The 24,912-nt window shown below is 53.2% G+C and overlaps 1 protein-coding gene across 1 annotated transcript in view; it reads right to left on the bottom strand.

Moving 5' to 3' along the window:
- Positions 1-24,912, bottom strand: part of CUX1 (cut like homeobox 1) — a 330,995-nt gene that overhangs the window by 54,897 nt on the left and 251,186 nt on the right. The window contains 4 exon segments of the mRNA XM_070362072.1: positions 624-672; positions 3,701-3,759; positions 13,172-13,360; positions 20,646-20,750. Coding sequence (XP_070218173.1) covers positions 624-672; positions 3,701-3,759; positions 13,172-13,360; positions 20,646-20,750 — 402 coding nt within the window.

The raw sequence follows: 24,912 nt of genomic DNA, 5'->3' as shown, positions 1-24,912 counted from the left end.
CCAAGGATGCTCCATGCATGTGGAGGACACGCAAGTTCCTTTCTGAAATAACTCATTTCGGTTGAAGGAAGTTTTCTCTTTCTAGGCTCACACAGCTTGCAGACAGCTAATTATTCTCTCTTCTGTCCCCAGATCTGAGCGTCTAGACCTCCACTTCCTTTAGTAAGGGGACAGGTTGACACCTGTCAGAGAGACCTGCAAAGGTGACCTGTTTTTGGTGCCAGCCGCCAAGGGTTGGCTACCTTCTGGGCCTCAGGAATGGGATGTCAGGTGATGACTTAAGATTGTAATTGGCTGCTGGGTTACCGTGTGCCACTGCCATCTTGCTTCTCATCCATGTGAGGCGGTAGATAATAAAAATTCCTGAGTCAGTCCATTTGGGGCTGATCTGTAACAGTCTGAGAGTGTTTGTACCCACTTTCTCAGTACCTGCCTGTGTTAAATTGCAAGTTCAGGAGAACTCAGTTAACCAGTTTGAAAAACACTGATTTTTCTCTTTTGCCCCTTTTAACTTAAAGATAATTTGGTTTAACTTGGTGAAATGTTCCCGAGGAGAAACAACCTCAATGGTGAAACAGTGACATGATGCTCGCACACGCAAAAAGCAAAGGGAGACCGTGTACCTGCGTCCCAGCTCCCTCGGCCGGCGCAAACTCCATGGACTTCAGGATGCTGTGGAGACCAAGACAGAGCCGTTACCCCTGCTCGGACCTGCGGCGGGCGGGTGGGGTGGGGGCAGTCTTGCTAATGCTCCCTGTGCTCCAGGAACTGAGGAACTGACAACTTTAACAACTTCGCTGGCAGCCTTATCATCCGATAGCGGCTCTGGAATAACTATTCAACTAGCAGTTGGCCAGCGAAAGTTTCTTGCCCAGCATGTAAATCACTCCATATGGAATCACACCAGGTCTGTTCGGAGTATAATTTTAAAGTTAAGTTGAACACAGACATAACACGGCTGTAAGTGGAATGTATTTGTAAAGCCGAGAGGGGCTGAAAAAGCTCTAACAAGGAAGTCAGGAAGATAAACCTGTGCCCCAGCATTTGGCCAAGAGTGAGGTCCCATGACCAGAAGGCTCACAGGCGGCAGGGGACTGTCCTGGTCCCCAGGCATGGGAAGGAGCCACAACAAAGGTGTGGGCGACTGGGCTCATTTCTCCTTTGTCCTCCTTATCACAGAAGCCACTGTGGTCATGGCCTGTTTCAACAAGTCTGAGAGCTGAGTGAGCTGGGGTGCCCAGGACTGCTATTTGCAGAGTGAGGCACACGTGAACATTCTTTCTTTGGGTCCACGTGGCCCCAAGGAGCCAGGGTGCTCCCCTCACGCTCAAGAAAGAGGGCAGCTTCCATCCCAGGCACTGGGCCACCTGCGCTCTCCCAGCCCTGACTCTAGCCTCGGCCCTTCTTTAAGCTCTGCGGCAGTGCCATCCGGGGAGCACCATGTGGAAAAGTGCCCAGGGCCCCGGGGACCCCCCTCTGCTATGGCCCCCAAGAGGTTCAGTAAGGAGCCGACCGCCCTTGGTTTCCCTGCGGTTGTGTCTTCATAGTGGCTCCTGTCGTGTAAACTAACAAAACAGGAACAAGGAGGAGCTCATAATTTTGTTCTACGATGAGCTACTGAGAATAATAAGAACCCTGGGCCGTGTTGCATCAGCTGCGAGGAGAGAGGCGAGCAGTCTGGACAAGCTTGTCTTTTCTTAGTGGCTGTCACGTTGTTTGCAACTATATTCTTGTCTGTGAGCTTCTTTAGGATCATGTAAGAAAAGACTAAGTGCGTCTGAGTTTATACTAAAAACTGTGTCTCTTCATTTATTCAACAAATTTACCGACAGCCTCTTATGTGCCTGGCCTGTGCAGAGTCAGAGCCACTCCTCGGCCTCAGGAGCCCTGCAGGTGCTTCTAGTAGCACGAGCAGGAGAAAACCCGGGCAGGAGATGCGTCTGTCTTGAGTTGTCAGGGTTTGAGAAGGGCTGTAAAGGAGCAAGGTGCTTTCTAGAGTCTGGGGTTGGGGGGGGTGGTGGGGGAATCTCGGGGAGATGGGGGAGAGATAGGACAGAAAGGGACCCCAGTGAATGTCCAGAGGGTGCTTGTATCACCAGGAAGTGGGAAGCCAGGGATGCATTTTAACAGAAAAGCCACCTGAATGGGGCTCTCAGAGACGCCTGCGTTGTTGGGGGGGTGGGGGGGGGCTGCATGTGCAGAGGTAACACAAGGGCCGGCAGGAGTGTTGGGGGGCTCTGTTCTTGGAGGGGCTGAGAACCAGTGAGCGGCTGGGCAGGTGGAGCCGGGAGACAGCAGAAGGGAGGGGCCTAGAAGCCTTGGCTCCTGGAAACGGAGGTGAGCTCGGAGGAGAAGGCGTGTGGGACGGGCCTCAGACTGGGAAGGGTGGGGGCCTAGAGAAGGTCTCCATGTCAGCTTTTCCGATTCCACACTGGGAGAGGGTGCACACGAGGAGAGGGCACACATGATTTCTTTTGAGGAGGGACAGGGATAGGGAGGTGGGCACAGAAGTGAAAAATATCCTCCCTAAGCTAGAAATGGGGTTGGGGAGGGGACAGAGCTTGAGGAGCTGGACGTGCAGAGAGCCGAAGGGCCATTCAAGGAAGTGCGCAAAGGCTGTCTGCGACGTGGGGGTGAGGATGTTTGGGGAGAGAAGTGAGGGGAGACCCGCCCCGCCGGGGTCACCCCGCCAGGGGTTGAGAAGGTCAAAGAGGCCTTCCAGTGGGCTTTTTTTTTTCCCCCAGCGAACTCAAGGGAACAAAATTAAGAATCCAAAGAACAGCATGGTGAGTAGGTGTTGGCTCATTTTAAAAGGAGAAATTAAAACTATCAGCAAGAGAGAAAAGGGCTGATGGATGAGCTGGAAGGCGAAGGAAGGAAGGGACCAGCGTGGCAGGGTCAGTCTGGAGTGGTGGGGGCAGCGGGGAGAAGCCAAGACCAGAGGGAGTCACCTCGAGGCAAAGGCAGGAGCTGCCTCCATCAGGCAGGGCACCAGGGGGTCTGCTGGTGGGGGGTGTCAGGGCACAGCTGGGGGCAGAAGGGTGCCCGAAGGCGTGGCAGGGCCCCCGGGAAGCAGACCTGGCCAACAGCAGGGGAGAGGACCCGGGCCTGCAGGCACTCCTCTGCAGTGTTTGGTAACCTGGCCATGGGGGTGGGGGCGAGAGAGGCCAGGTGAGATTCTGAGGTGAGGGCTCCAGGTGGGCCCAGGGCAGCTCGGGGAGCGGAGTCTGAGATGGCGGGAGGCTCAGGCTGGGCGGTGGGGCCTGGAGAGGGAACTTCTAGGCATGAGAGCGTGGGTGTCAGGACTGAAGGAGGACACGCTTTCAGCTGCTGCGTCTCGGGTGGAGGTGTGGCCAGGGAGGTGTGCGCCCTCGGCTAGAAAAGGCTACCTTGCTCTGTTCTCCTTCTGTTTTGGGAGCTGGCAGCTAAAAATAAGCTCATATTTTATATTTCCCATAAAGGCATATTGATTCCGTGCATGCTGACAGTTTCTATGCACAGAGCCTTATAAAGAGCCTGAGAATTCAGGCACAGGTCTGAGTACAGACACCTGCGATGTTGGGCACCCCAGGACTCGGCCCAGTGCTGGGGGGTCAGCCAAGGACCTGGGGCTGTCCCCTCGCTGGCACAGGCCTTCCTTAGCAAATGTCCCCAGGGAGCGCTGGCTTGTACAGGGCCGAGCTGGCATCTCCACACTTACTTTAGCTCTTTCTTCACCTCTTCATAGTCAGCCTGTCCCTTGAGTTTTTCTTCCAGTTGCTGAAAACAGAGAGGGATTTTATTAGTGGTAGTGTCTGAAACAGGCTGATGGGCTTAGCCATGGACTGAATGTGGTGTCCCTCTCAGCAAATTCAAAAGCTGAGACGCTAACCTCCAGTGTGATGATGGTGTTAGGGAGGTGGGACCTTGGGGAGGTGATGAGGTCATGGAGAGGCATGGTGGAATCAGGGCCTTAAAAGAGACCCCAGAGAGTGTCCTCGCCGTTTCCGCCATGTGAGGTCACAGTGGGAAGATGCTGTCTGTGAACAGGGAAGGGAGCCCCCCAGACACCAAACATGCCACTGCCTTGACCTTGGACTTCCAGCCTCAGAACTGTGAGAAGTAAGTGTCTGCTGTTCACACCACCTGGTCTATGGTACCCGGTCACAACAGGCCCAAGGCTAAGGCCCTTCACTGACTGCGTCACCTGTGAAGCATCTGGCATCCTGAGGGAGCCTAGACATGCACAGTGGAAGGTGACAACTGTTGAGTTGTCCCTTATCCTTCCCTTGTGGGGCTGGAGTTGAGTGGGTACACACACACACACACACACACACACACACACACACACACACACGGCAACCATGAGGTTGTAACAAAACTCAATGAAAATAGATGGAAAAAGTTAAAAAAAGTGCAGAACAGAACAAGGAAGAAGCTGCTTTGTATGAAATCCCACAACATGGCAAACTGGGTGAAAAAATGCTGTCCTGGCATTTTAAAAGCAGCGTGTGGCTTCTCACAAACTACGCGAGGCCAGCTGATGAGGACGGTTAGTTGTCAACACCTCTGGTGGGACCCTGCTGATAAGAGTCACAGCTCCTTTGTCACTGGGGTTGGTATCAGGTATCAGGGGAAATGCATTTGCATTTATGGATGGCTTCCCCCAGACTCCAGGGTTTTAGGAGGAGAGACGGTCCACTGGGTAGGAGGTCAGGGGCTCTTTGGCAAGGCCCAGGGGTGTGACCATAAGTTTCGTGGGTATGAGGATGCTCTGATGTGCTCCACTCAACTCTGTGAGCCCATGTGGCTGATTTCATCCAGAGCCAGGGCCTTCTCGCCAGGAAGAGCCTTTGGCATACAGTGGTGAGCAGAGGGTGCTTCCTTCTATGAAGGTGCATTTGGCCTAGTTTGTTCTTTACCCGCAACCTCATCCCCCTCTCTCCCAACCAAAGAAGCTTTTTGTGGCAAATAGGACAGCTTGACCTGAAACACAAAGACTCAGCCAGCAGAGGGTCCTGGCCATTTACCGTCTTTCCAAGCCTGGGGTGAACAAATTCCATCCTTGAATCAACAGCCCCTTCCCATCTATAGGGCTTCCGGTTACCTTTCAGGCTCTGCTTGATCAGCCACGTCTATGATCACAGTTTAAAGCCGACTCAGAACATTCTAGAATTTGGGGAGAAGATTCCCACGTGGCCCACCAGCCTTTCGATGCTCACCGGAATCCCACGTGCCCCCTTTAGCTCATCTTTTCCTGCGGTCTTTGAGGGCGGTTTCTTGTGTTTGTATTTTCCATTGTGGAGAATTGCTTTGCCCTCATTCCTTTTTCAGACCTCTGGCCAACTTTCTCTATTATGATGGTTTCTCCTCACAATCAAACGGGAGGTAGCAGGCGCTCGTTTTCCAACAAAAGATGCTCAGAAGCTGCTCACGAAGGAGCGATTCTTTCATTCTCCTCCCTGTGGTCGAACAGCGGGGAAACCCTTCCTATTACAAGATTACCCAGTGCTGCCGGGACGCAAAGCACCTTCAGAGGATGAGATTCACTGCTGCTGGATGCAGGGCACATGTAAAATGTGGTCGAGTTCACAGAATAGGAGACGGATAGGAAGAAGGGTGGACATGGAGCTTTCGGACCTGGCATGGCTCGGAACCCGGAGTCAGTTCTGTCACTCACAAGCTGAGGCCTGTGGGCACGTTGATCAGCGGCTCATCCATGAGATGGGAGCAGCAATGACCTCTGAGGGTTGAGCAAAGGGGCAGGAGACAAGGAGCCAGTGTAGATGCTGGCACTGTGGGGCCTTCGCTGAGGGACCACTGTCGCTGCCAGATCTTGGTGGGGGTCCGAGGCCATGTCTCCAGGCTCTCTGCAGACCTGGGACTGGCCCAGATCAGAAAGTTTTAGGACTGGAATCAGTTTGGTTGAATATGAGTTTCCACAGAGAACTGAGCAGTTTCCACTGAAATTTCTATTGTTTATCTGGAGGCAGAGTAGTCAGGAAGCACCCAGGACAGTGCTTGCAAACCTCGGTTGAGCAGATACCTGGATGGGGGCCTGGTGGGGCTGGTGCTGCCTCAGGACCTTTCCTGATGGAGATAAGCAGGGCGGGAGGCACACGGTGGGGGCCCAACTCGGGGAGAAAACCCTGAGCGCCCTCAGCTCCGTTCTTTGACCCCAGACTCTTTGCTGGGCGCCGTGAAAGTCTGGTTGCAGAGCATGCTGCCTGGATGGAAGCAGGCGCTCCAGGCTGTCCCTCCACGGTAGAGTGTTCCCCTGGACTTCGCTATGCTCGTTGCACTGTGGGCCAGATCCCAGGTCTGGCTCCACACCCCACACACCATCTTATTTAATTATCTCAATATGTCTGCAGAGCATCTGTCTGTTTGTCCAGAGAAAGGAAAAGAAAAACCCCCAAAACACATGGGTTCTGCACTGCAGGCCTTGGTGGGATACCTGAAGCAAGTGCAGAGGCAGTGAGGCGCTGGTGGGCTGGGGCCCGATAGGCCCGAGCCAGGTCCTGGCTCTGCCACTGAGCAGGAATGACCCTGGACAAGATGCTTAACTTCTCTAAGCCTCGGCTTCTTCATCTATAAGATGGGGGTAACGGCACACATGGCACAGGACTTCATGAGGACTAAATGGGACAGTTGTCACTTGGCATCTAGGGTGGACTGGTTCTGGGACCTCTGAGGTACCAAGTCCGCAGACGCTCTAGTCCTTTACACGGAACAGTGTGGGGCACTCGGCCCTGCAAACCCCTGGATGTGCAACCTGCAGATAGAGTGCCACCATAATACTGAGCGCCTAGCATGGTGCTCAGCACATGGTACCACCCTCGGTAATGGTGGTGAGTTATTATGGCAGCTATTGCTACTTTATCCCTGGGGTGATCCTGAATATGGGCTTCCCTGGTAGCCTGCAACACAAGAGACCCGGGATTGATTCCTGGGTTGGGAAGTTCCCTTAAAGAAGGGATAGGTTACCCATTCCAGTATTCTTGGGCTTTCCTGGTGGCTCAGATGGTAAAGAACCTGCCTGCAATGCAGGAGACCTGGGTTAGATCCCAGGGTTGGGAAGATCCCCTGGAGGAAGGCATGGCAATCCACTCTGGTATTCTTGCCTGGAGAATCCTATGGACAGAGGAGCCTGGCGGGCTGCAGTCCATGGGGTCGCACAGAGTCAGACACAACTGAGTGACTAAGAACAGCACAGAACATCCTGAATATGACTAGACGGTTTCTGAAGACACTCTGTGGGTCTTGTGCCAGGGGCTCTCCACATCCTCAGGATGTGAGGTTCTCCACATCCCTGTCTGCCACCTCCCAGCGCCCCCGCTGCCCTGGGCAGATCCATGGAGGAGGACAGATGCCCGAGCAGCTCTGGCTGTTCAACGCCAATGGCAAGAACGGCAGCCCTACATCTCGTGCCGTGAATGCAGAATCTGGGAAGCGGGTTGCCTTCCTGAGAAGTTGCTCGTGGGACGGAACAGGGAGGAAAGGTCAGACCTTATACAGAGCGGGGAGGAAAGGTCTAGTGCGGAGCTGGGCTTCTAGCTCAGACCTAAATGACTGAGTGGGAGCCTGGGTGATGGGCTTAGCCTGTCAGACCTCACACTTCTCCTCTGGGGAAGGGGGCGGGTGAGAACATGGGTTTGCAGAGGACAGAGGTGAGGAAATGTCAGATGCACAAGTGCAAGCTGCAAGGGACCCTCCCACACACGTCTTATAATATAGGTCGTGTACGTTTAATACTATAGGGTTTCCCAGGCGGTGCTAGTGGTGAAGAACCACTGGCCAATGCAGGAGACTTAAGAGACATGGGTTTGACCCCTGAGTCAGGAAGATCCCCAGGAGAAGGGAATGGCAACCCACTCCAGTATTCTTGCTTGGAGAACCCCATGGACAGAGGAGCCTAGCGGGCTGAAGTCCATAGGGTCGCAAAGAGTTGGACATAACTGAAGCGACTTAGCATGCATGAACTCATGTTTAATTCTACAGAGCTTAGGAGCTCTGGAGCTTTGGAGCTTAATGGCTCCAGAACTTAGGAGGAGCTCATCAGCTGTTCCTTGAATTGCTAGAAGCATTATCTATATGAAGTTCTCAAAACCCTGGCTAAGACTCAAATAATGAGGTAATTTAATTTCAAATGCAAAGTATTTTGGTGTGCAGCAAATTAGGCACTAAATTTATAAAAGACATCTATCTTAGTCAAGTTATAACATGGGGCCTAGGGCTGCCAACTTAAGGGTCTCTGGCACAGAGACTAAAGCAAAGACCCTCGAGAGGCCTGGTCCTCTGGGATACACAGCGAGGGGTCGAGGAGGCCACACCTCTTTGCCACGCAGCAGACGGGGCCAGAGAGGCGACTGCATTGCAGTGTACCACTGGCTCCGTCTCTTCCCTCTGGGGTGATGGGAGCCAGGCTTCTGGCAGTGCTGTCTGAGGACCCACAGGTCAGGTTAGGGGCATTGGTGTGTGACCCCTCACCCTGATGTGGACCCCTGGGCAGAACCTAGTGGGTATGATTGGGCTCCCTGGCCCAGGGCAGAGGTCTGAGGTTGACTCTGCTTCTGTGGGGGCTGAACTAGGCAGTGTGCCCTCCTTTTCACCTAAACAGTGACCCCACCCCTCCACCCCAGGTCTCCATTGCTCCTTGGTGAGAGGTGGCAGTTAAGTAAATTTAGGGTTGGCTGATGCTGGGGAGGTGCTGGGGAGGACTAAACCAACAGTTGTCCCTTGGTATAACTTCATCTTTCATCCCTGGGCAAGAAGCCCAGAGATGCCTGGTTGGGCGCTGCGCATGCTCTGCAAGGATGCTGGGGATGTGAGACCAAAAGGGGACAGCCCCCCTTCAGGCCGGGGGGTGGGGAGAGTGACCGTGACATTAGAGGCTTGCTGCCGGCTGGAGAAGCATGCTCTGGACAGAAAAGGGGGAGCCCCTGCGTGGTAACCCCATCACAAGTCATCTCCAGCTTCCTCGAGCTGCGATCCTTGTGACTCAGCACAGAGGAGACGGGAGCTGACTCCTTATGGGTCCTGGCTGGATATTTCAGCCAGCTGGACATTGCAAGGTCGGCTAAGTGGGCCACAAGCTGGGGACCGTCTGCAGGTGAATATCAAGAGTCACTCATCCAGTGACCAAGGGTACCTGTGTCTAAGAGGATTCATCGTAGAGTCCTGCAATTAGCTCTGAAAGCATTTCTAGTAATGCCCACCAGTCTACAGCGATTTACTTATGACCTCAATCCAGAGTCGGGCCTCGAGGCCTCTAGCACAAAGTCCCCCAGTTCCTCCCTCTGGGGCATCACAATGGCTGCGGCCCTGGCCCGGGGCCACCTTCGCCCCTCCTCCCTGTGGAAGGCTCACTGCTTCCTCTCCTTCAATCTGTGCTCACAGTGCCTTCAAGATGCAGCCAGGATGAGGCTCAGGGAGGCTCGGCCCCTGGGCTCTCTGACGCTAGGGTGCCTGACGTTAGGAATCACTCGTACCATCCAGGGTGAGCGGGGGCTGTGGAGGGACATGTACCGGTCTCTCCTCTACAGCCACGGGCTGGATGGATCATTATCACACCCACCAGCCTGGTGAACATCAGTGGGACCTGGATGTTGGAGCTTCACACACTGGGCCAGTGATAAGACGCTGGTTAAAATGCGGTCAAGGGCAGCCCTGGTGCAGAGGAAACATGGCCGGAGAGGGAACTTAAGTAACTAAAGAGGGAGTGTCCACAATTAAAGTTGCTGAACGAGTGCAGAGAAGTGGCTGTTGGTCTTTTTTCATCCTCACCCTGAAGGAGACAGTGGCTCAAAAGGACCCAACAGAACCTTGGGAGGTGGTGTGAGCAGTGTGGTTGGGGAGGCTTATGTGGTTTGGAAAAAGGTCCTCATGTGATTCTAACACATGGGTCCATGCATCCAGTGAGAACTGCTGATCTTTAAAGCATCTGTAGAAAATATTATTTCTCCCTAGGGGAGACTGGCCTCAGTGAGTCTTTCTTACAGACACCTGTTTTAAATCGGAGCTATCGGTAGCTGTGTTTCCTGGGCAACTAAAGGGTTCCAACAGAAGACCCCAGAGCGGTGTTACCAGAGACAGCAGCCTCATGATGGCGGTCAGGTTATTTCATTGATTACGAGTACAGAATGATCCCTGACAAGTGGGATGGAGCTGAAGCACTTGTCAGATCAGACAGGAAGAAACGTCTCCCGCTTCTGAGTCTGTTTCGACGTCTGAAGGTTAGAGGAGGCACCACTGCACTGGGATAGTGCTGGTGACCTTGGCTTGAAAAAGTAGAATGTGAGGAGAGAGACTGGTAGACATCCAACCGGCAATTTATCCTCATGACCGTCAATCAGTTATGGAGGCGAAGGGAAGAAAGTATTCAGTCACAAAGAGACGGGGCGTGTCAGGGTGCTTGAGAAAGCAAACTGCTTAGTGCCCAAACATGTTTCATTACAGAGCACATGCATCCTAGGGTGTCCTGGTGGAGAAGACCCCAGTAAGCTCAATACATACTAATCTCAAGGCTTGCCCGCTGCACTTCTGCCCTGTGAGACCGTCATCAAGCACATCACCATTTATCTCAGAGGTCGTGGTCAGTGTCCATGGTGAAACCCACCTACCACACCGAGAGGCTGATCTCGAGACAGCGGGAGGCTGTGGTGCCCTCGGCCAGCGATCCCAACCCGAGCCCCCAAAGCAGGTCTACATGGTCCAAGAAGGAAAGGACGGAGGAGGAGTGGTGCTGGTAGTGGCAGGAGGGGGAGGAGGAAACGGGAAGTCAGGGGAGGCTCCTGGCTGCTTCCAGTGGCCACCACGGCTGGCCCCAGACCCCTGTCGCTAAAGCATCGGGTCGGTTTGACAGGTCTCATTCATAAAATAGTTTCCTAATAATTGTTTTGCTGCTTAGTTTAGATTGGAGACTATAAATTGCACACATTAGGAAAGGAAAAAAAGCCCAGGGAAGTATCTCATTCAATTAACCTTATTCCTCTGGGTGAGCAAGGCAGACGCGCTCGTTTGGGGAAGGCAGGCGCCTTCCACGAGTGGGTCTGATATCAGGGACAGCTTTGCTCCTGGCGACCAGGGGTTAAGATAATTAAAATCAGAGAAGTCTTGTTACTAGAGGATATGTTTTGATTATTAGATCAGATGAAGATAGGGGAGTAATAATTTTGGAAGAAGTATTGCCGAATTGTTTCATTAACTGCACAGTATTAAAGAATTCCCCCAAGATACGGGTAAAGAACATTAATTTGTGAAACTGCGTTTCATTTTTGGTGAAGGCAAACATTAAAACCTTAACTGGTTCAGAAGAAATTGCTCTGTAATAAAACGGTAGGGTCTACAGCCTCCCTCTCATGTAGTCAAACACATCATGGACTTGAGTCGCACCCTTTAGCTGTTAACAAAGGAGGGGAAGGAGAATTATCTGATAGCTGTGCCTCTTCTGGGGTCAGAAATGGCTGTTAACACGAGAGAATGACGTTGAATCTGGAAATAAAAAGTGGGCACTTGTACTCGCTGTGCAAGCTGATGAGAGAACACGTAACAACAGCGAGTTGAATGCCGTGGTTGAGGCTCCCTGGCCTCAACCATCTCCCCGTCCTGGCAAGACCGTGTCCTTGGAGGGGCCTGGGCACCGGGAAGTTTCTCAGGCGGTGGATGAGAAATCCAAAGAGGCAGAGAAGGGTCTAGTGAGGGTGAACCATGGCTGCCCTGGTGCCCCAGCGAGGTCAGGGCAGCGAGCTGCCAGGAGGACAGACTTGCTGGAGACTAAGTGCTGCCTCAGAAACATGGTCATGAGTTGAGAAGGAAAAAAAAAAAAAAAAAAAACTCAGAAAATATCAAAATGGGGCCTAACCACATTCTAGAATTATTTTACATAAGAGAAAGTTTTCCTGAAATTTTTTTACAATTAACTATGATCCACTTTATTTCATGCACAGGGACTATAATTGGCCGTCGGTCACTTACCCATTCATGCCCGTCATGAATGGGTGCTGAGTGGAGATGGGGGTGCCTAGCAGGCGGACGGGGGGGGGTGGATGGCAGAGCTTGTGCCTGTGCCCTAACCGGTCCTGTCTCTTCGTCATCAAATAAGATCCCACTGAGGAGTCCTTGATGGCTCTGACGTGTGAGTCTAGGGTGCCAGGACCACCTCCAAATTATGCTAACTTCAACAGATTGGACATACCTTAAATAAGTATAATTAAAAAAATACAATGTAGAAGGTTCTGGGTTCTGAATTTGGGACACATATGTATAAGATGCCCCAAGAGGATGTAGTTTTTGGCTAGATGGCTGAGGACTGCGGGTGGGAGATCAAGGGCAGATCGTGGGGGCTCTGGGCCCTGGCTTCTGGCACAGGCCAGCGGGTCAGAAAACAGCCCTGCAGGTCAGGAGCAGGGCCCCCAGGGCTTGGTGCTGACTTGCCGGCAGTGAACCCTTGGCGTTCATTTCGTTTGGGCACAGGGAAGGCTGGGTCCTCCTGCGGCAGCCTCCTCTAGGAGCCAGGGGAGGCCCGCAGAGCTGGACTACTATGTCAGCCGCACCCTGACGGCACTCTGGCCCAGGCCAGTGAGCTCACAGCCTCAGGCCCAGCACCAACAGCCTCTGAGTCCTTGGACGACAAGGAGGCGCTGTGGGTGGGCGGGCCCCCAGGATGGGGGTTTCTACCATGAGCTACATGAGGGGATGGCCGACTGGCAGGGACGTGCCACCCGGGTCAAAGCCCGTCTTGCCTCGCTGCCTTGGGCTTTAGGACTCTGCTTCCGGCCACCTCAGAGGGGTCAAGGCTCCCTTCCCGGTTGTCACTCAGGACACGGAGCCTCCAAACAAGAGCCTAATGGAGCTTCTGAAAGGAGGCGAGTCCAAGGGAACCTCATGCCTCTTTCTACTGTCCTCATTGGAGGGAGAGACTCAGGCTGATGGCTGGAGCTTGACTGAGATAAAGGAGAAGGAATTTTAACCATCATCGTTACAGACAACAACGAGATGGCTTTGAGGTGAGGCACCCTGCTACGGTCATTACACAGTGTTGTGAAGTGTCTATTGAAGAGCTCAGGGTGCTGGTGGGGAACCAGATGCCCTGTGTCCTCCGGGACCACGTGCGGAGGGAGGTGGTGTGTGCACATGTGCGTGCCGCCCTCCTCAGCCTCCCGGTTCCCTCCCAGCCCTCTGGCGCCCTTACCTTGAGGGTGCTGTTCTTGGCGCTCAGCTGCTGCTCGAGCTGGGAGATCTGACTGGCTGAGTTCTCGCGCAGCTTGCTGAGGTTGGCCTGGAGTCTCTGCACATCCTCCACCAGCTGGGCGATCTCCCGCTCCTTGGCGGCCAACTCAGCTTCCAGGCTGGATCGGGTCAGCACCTCTATGGCCTGCTCCTGCAGAGGACAAAGGAGATGACAAAACCACTCCGGCTTTGGACGGGCGCGTGGGGTTGGTCGGCGGTGCCGGTGGCCGGCTGAGGTTGAAAAGCAGGCAGCGGGCAGGATGTGCATGGTGACGTGGATGAGACAACAGCACCTTGTGCCTCTGCTTGGACCCACCCTGCCCATCGCCCTGCTCTCGCCACCCTCCCACCTGCCTGGGAGCTGCTGCCTGGATTTGTCTGTTCAACAACCATTTACTGAATACCCACCGTGTACCAGGCACACGACAGAGGACAGAAGGACAGAAGTCCTGTCCCCATGGGGCAGGGCAGGGTGGGCCTGAAGGCAAAAGTCAGTCAGCTGTGTCCGACTCTTTGCAACCCCATGGGCTATACAGTCCATGGAATTCTCCAGGCCAGAATACCGGAGTGGGTAGCCTTTCCCTTCGCCAGCGGATCTTCCCGACCCAGGAATCGAACCGGGATCTCCTGCACTGCAGGCAGATTCTTTACCAACTGAGCTATCAACACGCCGTAAATACGCTTATTAGCAGCATGGAGTGTGTCGGATGGTGATAAATGCCATGAAAAAACTGAAGCAGGGACAGGGCATTTGGGGTTAATACGTCAGGAGAAACCTCATTGAGATGGTGACTTTTGAGCCAAGACCTGAAGAGGTGATGGAAACGGCCCTGCTGATGGTGGCTGGGGACGCCAGAGGGGAAGGTCCTGAGGACAGCTTCTGGAATGTTCCACAGCATTCGGATTTTTCTACCAGGATGAGATTCAATATCCTTTTGGTTAATTACTATATTATCTAGAAGCTGAGATATCATTTGACAAGTTGATTCTCAGAGTTGGCATTTAAAAAAAAAGCTAAAAGATGTGGAAGATGCATTATTTGGGGTTCTTTTGCTTACGAATTCTTTCGATAATTGCTGTTTTAAAAACCTTACTCCCCACTCCTCAAATTAGCCCATTTTAGAAAATATGCAAAACAGGGAAAAGATCTTTTCTAAAAGTCAAATCCATAACTCCATTTCTCAAGCAGGAGAGCAGTACTTTTGTCAGGTTTAAAAGTAACTGTAGCTCCTGCATAATTCTGGGAGCTTGTCTGTGGGGCGGAGAACTTCTGGGCATGACTGATGCGGCGGGATGAGGTGGGCAGGATGGGACGGGATGGGGCGGGCAGGATGGCTTGGTCCCCGTGACAGCAGAGACCCAGGGGTGGCTCAGACTGTGGTCTAGAATGCCACCATCCCCGCCATCACCCCGGCCCCTGGAAATGTACTGCTGCACGCCATGGCCTGACCTAAACCGGGGCAGGAAACTGTGGCAGCTTCAGCACCAGTCAGCAGGGATGGCCACGCCCTCCCACATGTGATGTGCCTGTCACAGGGTTCTCACTTCTGGGGACAGCCGGTCACCAGGGAAATAATGTTACCTATCTCCCTCCCAGGAAACTAAGGCCTTTACCATGTAAGAATGTGAAGCTTTGTGGGCAGTGTCTCTGGTTTGCTGCTGCTGCTGCTGCTAAGTCGCTTCAGTCGTGTCTGACTCTCTGCGACCCCATAGACGGCAGCCCACCAGGCTCCGCTGTCCCTGGGATTCTCCAGGCAAGAACACTGGAGTGGGTTGCCATTTCCTTCTCCAATGCATCAAAGTGAAAAGTGAAAGTGAGTCCGCTCAGTTGGGTCCGACTCTTAGCGACCCCATGGACTGCAGCCTACCAGGCTCCTCCATCCATGGGATTTTCCAGGCAAGAGTGCTGGAGTGGGCTGCCATTGCCTTCTCTGTCTCTGGTCTGCATGATGTTGTAAAGTAAGCCCTTCACTTCCCTTGACTTCTGGCAGATCTGCCCGTGGCCCTGGGGCCCCAGCGAGCATTCTCTCGCCAACTTATTAAAGAGGCACATGCTGTCCAGACCAGTTCTGTTCAGACTGTGCTCCACGGACTGGTGCCAATTCATAAACCGTGGCCGGTACACAGTGAGACAAGCACAGAGATGGAGAATAAGCGTTTAGAAACTTTTACAGCAATCTGATTTTGCTGTGACGTTTTTATTGTCTTTTGTAAAACAGTCTGCAACAGATTGGAAATTAGAAACAAAACAGAACAAATAAAAGTGTCCTTAACCACAGAGAATTTAGGAAGCTCTGCCCTTAGACATGGGCAGGGACCGAAGTCAGGAGCCTGCAGAGAGGTCCTCCCGGCAGTGAGGACAGTGGAGGGGCCTGCGGATGGAGGGAGGGTGTGGGTGGACGGGTGAGCCCGTGGGAAGAAGGGGGGGATCTGTCTCCAGGCATGGACGCCACAGGTGGGACGGGGTGGGAGAGGCAGGGAGCAGGGCACGAGGAAGGGGCGACCGACGCTGAGAGGCCACCTCGAAGAGGACCGAGTCTGTTGGTACCTGAAAGTGACCACTCGGGAGGGTGGCCAGGGGGCCTGGACTTAGCAGGGGGATGTGATGACAGTGACACAGGGAGGTCGGCCTCATGGTGGGGGTAGGCTGTGCCATGGTATCTAATTGAACTTATTTACCAGGGATGAAGAATGGCAGCCATAGAGACTGTGAAAGTGCTCTTAGGGAGAGAATCTGTAAGACAAACTGGAAAGTGATCTGGGGTTTTCAACGGGTGAGTGCAGGTCACCACATCAGGGACGAGGGGCTCAGAAGACATGTGTAAAAACAGCAGCTCTCAGTGTGGCCCTGGATCCAGGATGGGGGCAGGGGATGGACTGTCCCAGGGGACGGCTGGCCACTCAACTCCTGGGGCCCAGCCTGTCTTAGCCCACAAGTCGACCACAAGAATGTAGGCATGCCAGTTAATTCAGGAACAGCCAGAGAGTGCTTATTCGTAACATAGCAAACATCATTCGTGTCTCACATAAACTGAGAGAGATGAGATGAGGTAATACACCCTAAAGCAATGGGACCTTGGAATTAGGATAGAAAACACCACCCTCCTCTGCACCTGAACGCGCTCATTCCCATCTCCAGCACAAGGGCATCCTGTCATCCCATTGTGTAGACATAGCAGGAAATGGAGGGAGAGCCGGACAGGGGCCTGGGCGTGGACCAGGGGCCGCGGGTGGAGGAGAGGCCTACACCTGGGAGATAGAGGGTGGCCCGCTGGTCTGTGGGCACCAGCTCAAAGGAGATGGTGGACAGGGTTGGGGAGGGGTGGAAAACTGCAGGAGGCTGGCATCTGGCAATTCAGTAATAATCAGTAATAACTGAGATTAATCAGTTGAGATTATTACTGAGAAGCGTGGACTCAGGGGACCAGGACCACTGCCTCCCTCGTGTCTGTCTAGGCCTTGACTTAGCCACACCCAAATCCCTTGGTTGTTTAATCGCTAATCGTGTCCGACTCTTTGTGACCTTATGGACTGTAGCCCATCAGGCTCTTTGGTTCATGGGATTCTCCAGGCAAGAATACTGGAGCGGGTTGCCATTTCTTTCTCCAGGGTATCTTCCTGACCCAGGGATTGAACCCTCATCTCCTGCACTGCAGGCAGATTTTTTACCACTAAGCCGCCAGGAAACCCCAAATCCCTTGAGGGGTTTAACAAACACACGGGGTCTAGGCCCTGCCCTGGTGGCTGTGGTTCAGGGGCCTGGGGTAGGGCCCAGGGACTTCCCAGTGACACGGATGGGGTCCAGGGTCAGGACCCTGGCTCGGACAAACCGTGGAAGGACATAAACTGACTTCCCTCAGCTTGACAACAGGCCCCTGTGAGCACCAGCATGGGGTCCCGGGAGTCTGTCTTGGGGGACTTGCCCAGGCTCCAGGCTTCATATATAAGGGCCTGTGTCCCTCTGGGTGCTGGGACTTAGGGGTGGGGAGTGTGTTTTCAACGGGGAGAATGAATGCAGAAGCAGAATTGGCTGAGGGAGCACCTGTTAAAGTTTGTCCCTTGGAACTGTCTGCCTGCCTGCCAACCTGCTTGTGTGGACTCTCGCAGGTCACATAAATCCTCCCACAGAGACCAGAACACCAAGACTGGACAGAAGAAGCCAGATAATGATCTCTGCTACCCTGCAGCCATCTTCAGGTGAAATATGAAAAAGATACAAGAGTGTTACTCAATATGCGGGAAACCTGACGTGTGGTGATGGTGGGCCGGAACCCCAGCCTGCAAGGCAAATGCTTGGAGTCTAGGCTGACCTCTCTGGGGAGGGCCAAGGGACCGGGAGGCTCAGTTTCCCTTCCTCCTCACCAACCTGCTATTCCTGCCAATGCCAAGTGGCCAACGTAGGCGGACTCCACCCAGTACGTTCACCTGATGGACAGGCGTTTAGGTTCAAGACGGCCTGGTGTGGGGCATCAAAGCCCCGAACTAATATTTTCCTGTAAACACTTGCCAAAGAGCCTGCACATCTCCTGTCTCCTTGAGTGTGCACGAAGCCAGGGTGGAAGGATGGAAGAAGGGGTGGACTTTGGAGCAAGACAACCTTGGGCTCACATTCCAACTTGGTCATTTTCTAGCTGTGTGACCTTGGGCAGATGACTTAACTCTTCTGAGCCTGTTTCCTCACGTACCAAATGAAGGCAACTAACTCCTCTAACGACCGCGGCGTCATGAGGTAGAAATAAGATAACCGTTAGGAGCCCCGCACGGCCCCTCATGCGGGCGAAGCAGCGCCTTCTGGATTTGGCGATTCCACTAAGACCCCAGTGGCCCGGGATCTTTGGCTTTTGCTGGATCTATAGCCTCGACTGTTTCTCTGCTGGGTTCTGCCAGCCAAGCCTAACAGACTTGTGCCGCTGGCCCGGTTTCCTATGTTTGCTCATTCGCTCCCCGACTGGCTGGGGCTGGAGCTGCCGAGCTACGTGGGAACGCACCCCCGAGGGGAGCCCTGGCAGGGTTGCTAGCGGGAGACTGAAGCAGTGCCATGTAAACACTGCACTTAGCCGATGATGAAGTGTTTAAGCACCCCGAGGATCCACAACTTACTCTACCTGCACAAACACTCATTTCCTTCCGAAATGTTTTGGTTGCTACAGTCCAGGACGGTGCCAGAAACCCTCTCAATCACAACTTGTAGCTCAGGAGCCCCATGTGGACACAGGATGCATGGCCTTCTCTCAAGGACCCCAAGCGACCACAGAAGCCATGAGAAGCCGTGTAGACGCCATCCTCGACAGCTTCCTCCCGCCATGGCCGTGGGGCTGGGTCCCATCCAGGTGAACTTGGACGAGAGGACGTTTTGGACAAAATTAATACCGGAGTCCATTAAGTACAAAGGCTGTGATGGTGCCTTAAATGGAAAACTTTTCTCTGTATCCTGAAACGCTTAAGTCATGTTTTAGTTAAATGTGAACTTAAAGAGAGAACACAAAAATCTCGTCTTACAAGGGGTCCTCACACTAAAGCTTTGCTTTGGATCTGTTCCTGGGGAATAATTTTAAAGCTCTGGTCTGGGGCGGAGGTGGCCCCCGCTCGAGCCCTGGCTTGGACACTGGGGCCGAACATTCTGGGACAAGGGGTTTACGTCTAGGGAGCTTCCATTTCCTCATCTATATAAAGAAATGACAATGCCCTTCATGGGCTGGGTGGCAGAGATGCTGTCAGAGTGATGTGTCACCTTTTTACAGCAGGACGTCTCCCACTGGATCGTCCTCTCTCTGGGGAGGGCCTCGCTCGTCCCTCCTGGCTCTCCCAGTATCTACTGCGGGTCCCGGCTCACAGCAAGGGCTCTCCAACTGTCTGTTAAGTAAAAGGACAGGGGCTTCCCTGGTGGTCCAGGGGCTAAGACTTTGCCTCCCAGTGCAGAGGGCGTGGGTTCAATCCTTGGTTGGCGACCTAAGATCCCACATGCCTTGTGGCCAAAAAACCAGAACATAAAAACAACAGAAGCAAAAAAAACAAAACAAAACAAAAAAACAACAGAAGCAATGTTGTAAGAAAGTCAATGAAAACTTTAAAACTAGTCTAAGTCAGAAAAAAAAACACTTAAGAAAAACTAAATAAATAAAAGGACTCCGACAAGTGTGATTCACCCATCACAGGCCGTCAAAGCTGAGCGGTCCTCAGGATCACTTCCTCCTTACTCCGCATGCCAGGAAACTCAGGCCTGGTAAGTGTTACCACCTGAGTTTACATCACTGGACGTGAAATAGTGATGGAGCTGGCTTGGAAACCGGGGCTCCTGGACCAGAGCACTGATGCTGACCACAGAAGACTCGCCACTAAGGTTGTCTGTCAGATGACGGATTATGTGGCAGGACTGGCCTTACTCAGAGTAATTTCCAGAATCCGTGTGAAAACCCATTTTATGGATGGTACCAATGAGACTCAGGGAGGTTAAGCCATTTGCCCCAAGTCACACAGCAGATAAATGGCAGAGCTGGGGTTGGAACCCAGGGGTTTGGCTCCAGGGTCCGTGGTCGCCCCACAGCACTGAAGAGTCTGGAATCTGACAGTTCAAAGTTGCCCTGATTGAGCTGGGAAAGTTCCAGCCAAAAGCAGATTCCATTAATCTTAGGAAAATCAAGAGGCAGAGAACTGAGAGGCGTGTGCCTGGCTCCTTGGGATCGCTCGCACATTGGGCGAGGTCCGGACTATCACACAAACTCAGAGTGGGTTGCTGTGTGATCACCTCCCCTGTTCCCCACCCTGACCCCCATGCTGCTGCTGCTGCTGCTGCTAAGTCACTTCAGTCGTGTCCGACTCTGTGCGACCCCATAAACGGCAGCCCACCAGGCTCCCCTGTCCCTGGGATTCTCCAGGCAAGAACACTGGAGTGGGTTGCCATTTCCTTCTCCAATGCATGAACGTGAAAAGTAAAAGTGGAGTCGCTCAGTCGTGTCCGACTCTTAGCGACCCCATGGACTGCAGCCCACTAGGCTCCTCCATCCATGGGATTTTCCAGGCAAGAGTACTGGAGTGGGGTGCCATTGCCTTCTCCGCCCACCCCCATCATGAAGCGTTTTTCACTCTGGAAACACATGTCCAGAAGAAGACCAAATGTCCAAGCTTCCTGTGCAGTGTTGCAGTGTTAAGCCTTCAGCTTGGGAGCACCCCCCCCTCCACAACCCGCAACCAGCATAACCAGGAAGATGCTCTCTTCGGGCTCCCCACCGGGCGGCGTCACCCTGACCACGAGCACTGACACACCACCAGGAAAGCTCCTTCTCTGACTCAGTTTCCACCCCCAGGCTGTCACAAGCATACTCCACTGAGACAGCGGGACCATTTCAAATATTATCCCCGCCAAAGGGATGCTCTAAAGCCAAAGGAGAAAGTGGCTGTAACACAGAGGTGAGTCCCCGCGGGGCTGGGCTACCCACCACGTCCGGCGCCTTCTGGATCTGGGAGGCCAGCTGGAGAGAGTGGTTGGCCGACGAGAGCTGCTCCCTCAAGGTCTCTGCCTCTCTTTGAGCCACCTCTGCCCTCTGAAGGAAATGAAAAGGGTGGAAAGAGAAAGTACATTCGGTTTAACAACTGACAATTATTACAAGAACATTCATCAATTCATGCCTGACTGACTATAATTGATTTTCCTAAACACTCAACCTAATAAATGCTAAAAAAAAAAAAACACAGAGAATGTGATGGATTTTTATTTTAAACAGTACAAGGAAGAAATAATTGAGCGATTATGACAGTAATTTAACGCTAGGAGCAAGGAATCCCCTGCTGATACTAGTGCTCCGGCCCACTGAATTTCCCAGACTGAATAAATACAAGTGGAAATGGAGTCTTTTGATTCAATTTCTTTCTATTCTCATAGACCAAGAAGATTTTATTGCAGGATTACTCCTGGGAGTAATTCTCACGGGTAAACAGTGAATTAAAGACACTCTGGCCATTCTCCTCCTGAAAACACGCACAATGTTGTGGTTGTTTTCCTCTAGCAAGTATTTCCATAAACGGACGGGGTGTAAATGCCACTTCTTTTGTGAGGACCAGGCTTATTTCAACGTATTTAACCCTTCACCCAACTAAGCTTTCTAACATGGAGGCTGGTCATTTCCAGCCAGCCAGGCCAACGAGGCATTGCTTGGGGGGTGAGGATGAACAGAGGCGCCTGCAGGGAGGAGGCTGCAGGAGAAACAAGTGGACGCTTCTGTCATTTGCTGTAATTCTTGGACAAGGACACCAGTGCCCTGGATAGCTAACCACGATGTCCCACTGGCTGGCGAAAACAGTCACTCCCATGCTTGTCACCTAAGAGGGCACCGTGGTGCAGCGGGCAGGAGCTGGGCCTTTGGGATCAAGGGATGAGGACAGGTTACATAGTTTAGCTCACCAAGCCTCCACCTTCCCATCTGTAAAATGGGAACACTCTTTCCCTCCCAGGGACTTTTCAAGGATTAACGCCTGGAAGTACACTTGTCCAGAGTGCTTTGCTGATGGGCTTATCCCGATTTGACAGTTATGAGACAAGATGCAAAGACAGGTGGGAAGCAGTCACTAATTGATGCGGGCACATGGTCTGAGGTGTGATCGCTGCTTCTTTCTACCAGTCGTACATTCTGCTCATAGACAAGATGAACGAGAAGAGCCTGGCTGAGTAAGGCTATTTTGTGTGTTTTATTTCGTGGTGTGACAGTGTGTACCTACTAATTGCTAAGAAATAATTTTTGAAAAGAGAAGTACAAAGTTATCCTGCCCAGTACTCGCCGACCTGTCTAGATGTATGAGGATAGGGTTTGGCAGTCTCGAGTGGTCCTGCGAGGGCAGTGTGGCCCAGTCTGCTCGGCACCCAGACAAATTAGGGTATTTCTAACAGCGGCTACTCCCACCCAGGGTGGTGCTGGAGGCTGCCTGCCATGCTGCTGCAGGAGCTCTTGGAATTGCACTCCATCTAATTCCCACGGCGCCTGGCCAGGCCTGTCTGTGCTTGAGCAGCCGCCTCCCACCCTCTGCTGCAAAATGTCTTGAGGCGCCTGTGTCAGGAAAGGCAGCAATGTGACCGGTGTGGCCAAGATGCTGGTGGTGGGGGTGGGGGAGCGGGGCTCGTGGGTGACGATAACTGCAGGAAAGTCTCCCCTCTGGTGAAAAAGATTCCCCCTGAGCTTGTTTCCAGATGGGCCATGGCATGTGTTTTCTAACACTCAAGTCAAGTTCCTGAGAAGGTTCTGGAGGAGGAAATGGCACCCACTCCGGTCTTCTTGCCTGGAGAATTCCATGGACAGAGGAGCCTGGCGGGCTACAGTCCATGGGGTTGCAAAGAGTCGGACACGACTGAACCCGCGCTCACACTGAAAAGTTTACTCTTGTCTGTCTCATCAGTTACACTTTTGGGCATAAAATCTCCATGGCTCTGCGGCTAATCCTGCACAAAGCAGAACAACTGGAAATCAAAACAGGCCCCAGAACCGGTGGAGGAGAGAGTGGAGGCCAGGAGCTGCTGCGGTGAGTGAGCCTCTGTAGCTGTAGATGTAGCCCCACCGTTAGCAGCTGAGGTAGAAGGAAGGGGTGCTGTGCTGGGTTGGCTCCTTGACATCACTTGTTTCCGGGGTCGCCCGTTCACCCCACGACCACAGTTCAACCAGATGAAGCTTCCTTTCTCGAACCGGAACCAACAATGAGAGGGGGTGGGCTTTGGGGCTGGTTTCTGATCTGCACGTGAGACACGGGGCCGTGGGTGCGGGAGACACATAGCTCCTTGTCCCCACTGACAGTTGCCTTCTCGTCCTCCCTGCAGAGGCAGGGCTGGGGCCAAGGCTGGGCTCCCGAGCTGGCGGCACTGTGAATGTGATTCAATAGCCCCCCCACGGTGAGGACAGAGCCTGGCCAAGCCTGGGCTGCCCTCCTGAGAGATCTGCTGGCTGTTTCTTACTCTCTGTCCTTTTCTGAGAAGTGAGGGCAAATGCTGGAAGCACAGGGAAAGTAAACGGGGGTGGGCAGGGGCGGGGATCATGTGAATGAAGGAGGGTTTTGCTGTGCATTGTGGTAGTAACCCTGTCCATAGAGATAGACAGGGCTGCCCCGCAGGATGACTGGGGACCAGGGGGACAACACAAGCCGGGTGCCTAATGGCACCCACCACGGGGTGAGAGGTGTCCAGTGAGGAAGGCTGAGTACTATTATTTTGGCCTCCTGGCATGGGCTGCCTCAGGTGGCATTTATTCTTTCCTTACCTTTATTTATTTATTTTTTTCTTTCCTTACCTTTAAAATGAGGACAGTTTTTTAAAATTTAAAATCTTAAAAAGTTTCAGGGGAAAATTACTAGAGACCAAAGCTCATCTTCAGGTGAAACTCTAGCTCTCTTCCGCCGTCTGTGACCAGGAAGCCAGAACACTTTATTTGTTGTGGGCACTTTGTTTCAAGAATTCTGTTAGTCGAGCCAGCACAGGGCAGTGAGGATTCCGCACATATGACACTGGCTTGGGCAGCTGCAGCCTGAGGCGGGGGCGGGCGACACCGGTCTTGGCCCAGTGTGGAACATGAGCCCGGGCCCAGGGCAAGGTGGCTGTGCTCCCGAGTTCTCTCAAGGGGTATATTTCCTTCTCCCTCAGAAACAAGGCTGGAACATGAGGGAATCCTCCCCACCTCCCCTGTTGGCCAGGCTTTCCCATTTACCCACTTAAGGTGTGGCCTTGAGGTCCCTGGTTTTATATGGTTGATGGTGGTGCTGGAGGTGGTGTGTCTCTGATCTAGCCTCCTGCTCAAACTGGCCCCAGGCTTAGGGACACTGGAGCTGAGCAAATCCCTCCAGGGATGTGGCAGCCACGGGAATGGCTGGGAACGTGGCCTGAGGGAAGGCTATCCCCCCTGCAGGACTTTCCGAAGGCTGCTGGAGTAAACTCCCACACATTGAGTTTATTATGTCCCACAGGTTGGTCACGTCACAGTTCTGAGGTCAGGCATCTGCTACGGGGCTCACTGGGGTAAGTTCAAGGTGCTGGCAGGGCTGGGTTCTTCCTGAACCTCCGGGGGAGGATCTGTGTTCTGGCTGTTTCCAGCTCGTAGAGGATGCCCGCATTCCTTGGCTTGTGGCCCCTTCCTCACTGTGGCCTTCAGCACCCGCAGTGGCCAATCGAATTCTCGCATCCCCTTACTCTGACCCCTCTGCCTCCCTCTCTGCCTCTGAAAACCCTGGGGACTACGGAGGGCCCACCTGTATAATCCCAGGGACTCTCACACCTCAAGGTCAGCAGATTAACAGGCTTGACTCTACTCTGCAAGTAAATGAACATACTTGCAGGTTATGGAGGTTGGGATTTGGACATCTTCGGGGGATGGTCTCCTGGCCACCATATTCCTTGAGTACAAATAACACATTTGGACCATTTCTGGGAGAAGGCAAGGTCTCCTCAAGGATGACCTCTCGACCTGCTTCCCTCCAGGGCCTGGACTCTCGAGGAAGAGAAAGGGGAGCAAGACTACAAAGACCAGCGATCGACTTTCCAAGGGAACAGATGCCATCGCTCTGGAAAGCACACAGCTAATTTCAGGTCACCCTTCCACAGCAGCACCACCCAGTGCTGTGGGGCACAGCTAGGGCCAGAGGCGGCCCTGCTTCAGTGACACTGTTGGAGGAAGGTCAGAAAAGTCCACAGAGAGATTAATTGCCATGTGTCCCAAGCTGGCCCTGTTCAGTGGC

The sequence above is a fragment of the Bos mutus genome, chromosome 25, assembly GCF_027580195.1.
Source record: "Bos mutus isolate GX-2022 chromosome 25, NWIPB_WYAK_1.1, whole genome shotgun sequence".
NCBI lineage: Eukaryota > Metazoa > Chordata > Mammalia > Artiodactyla > Bovidae > Bos > Bos mutus.
The sequence above is the reverse complement of the archived record's forward strand: the minus strand, read 5'-3'. Positions and strand labels throughout refer to the sequence as shown.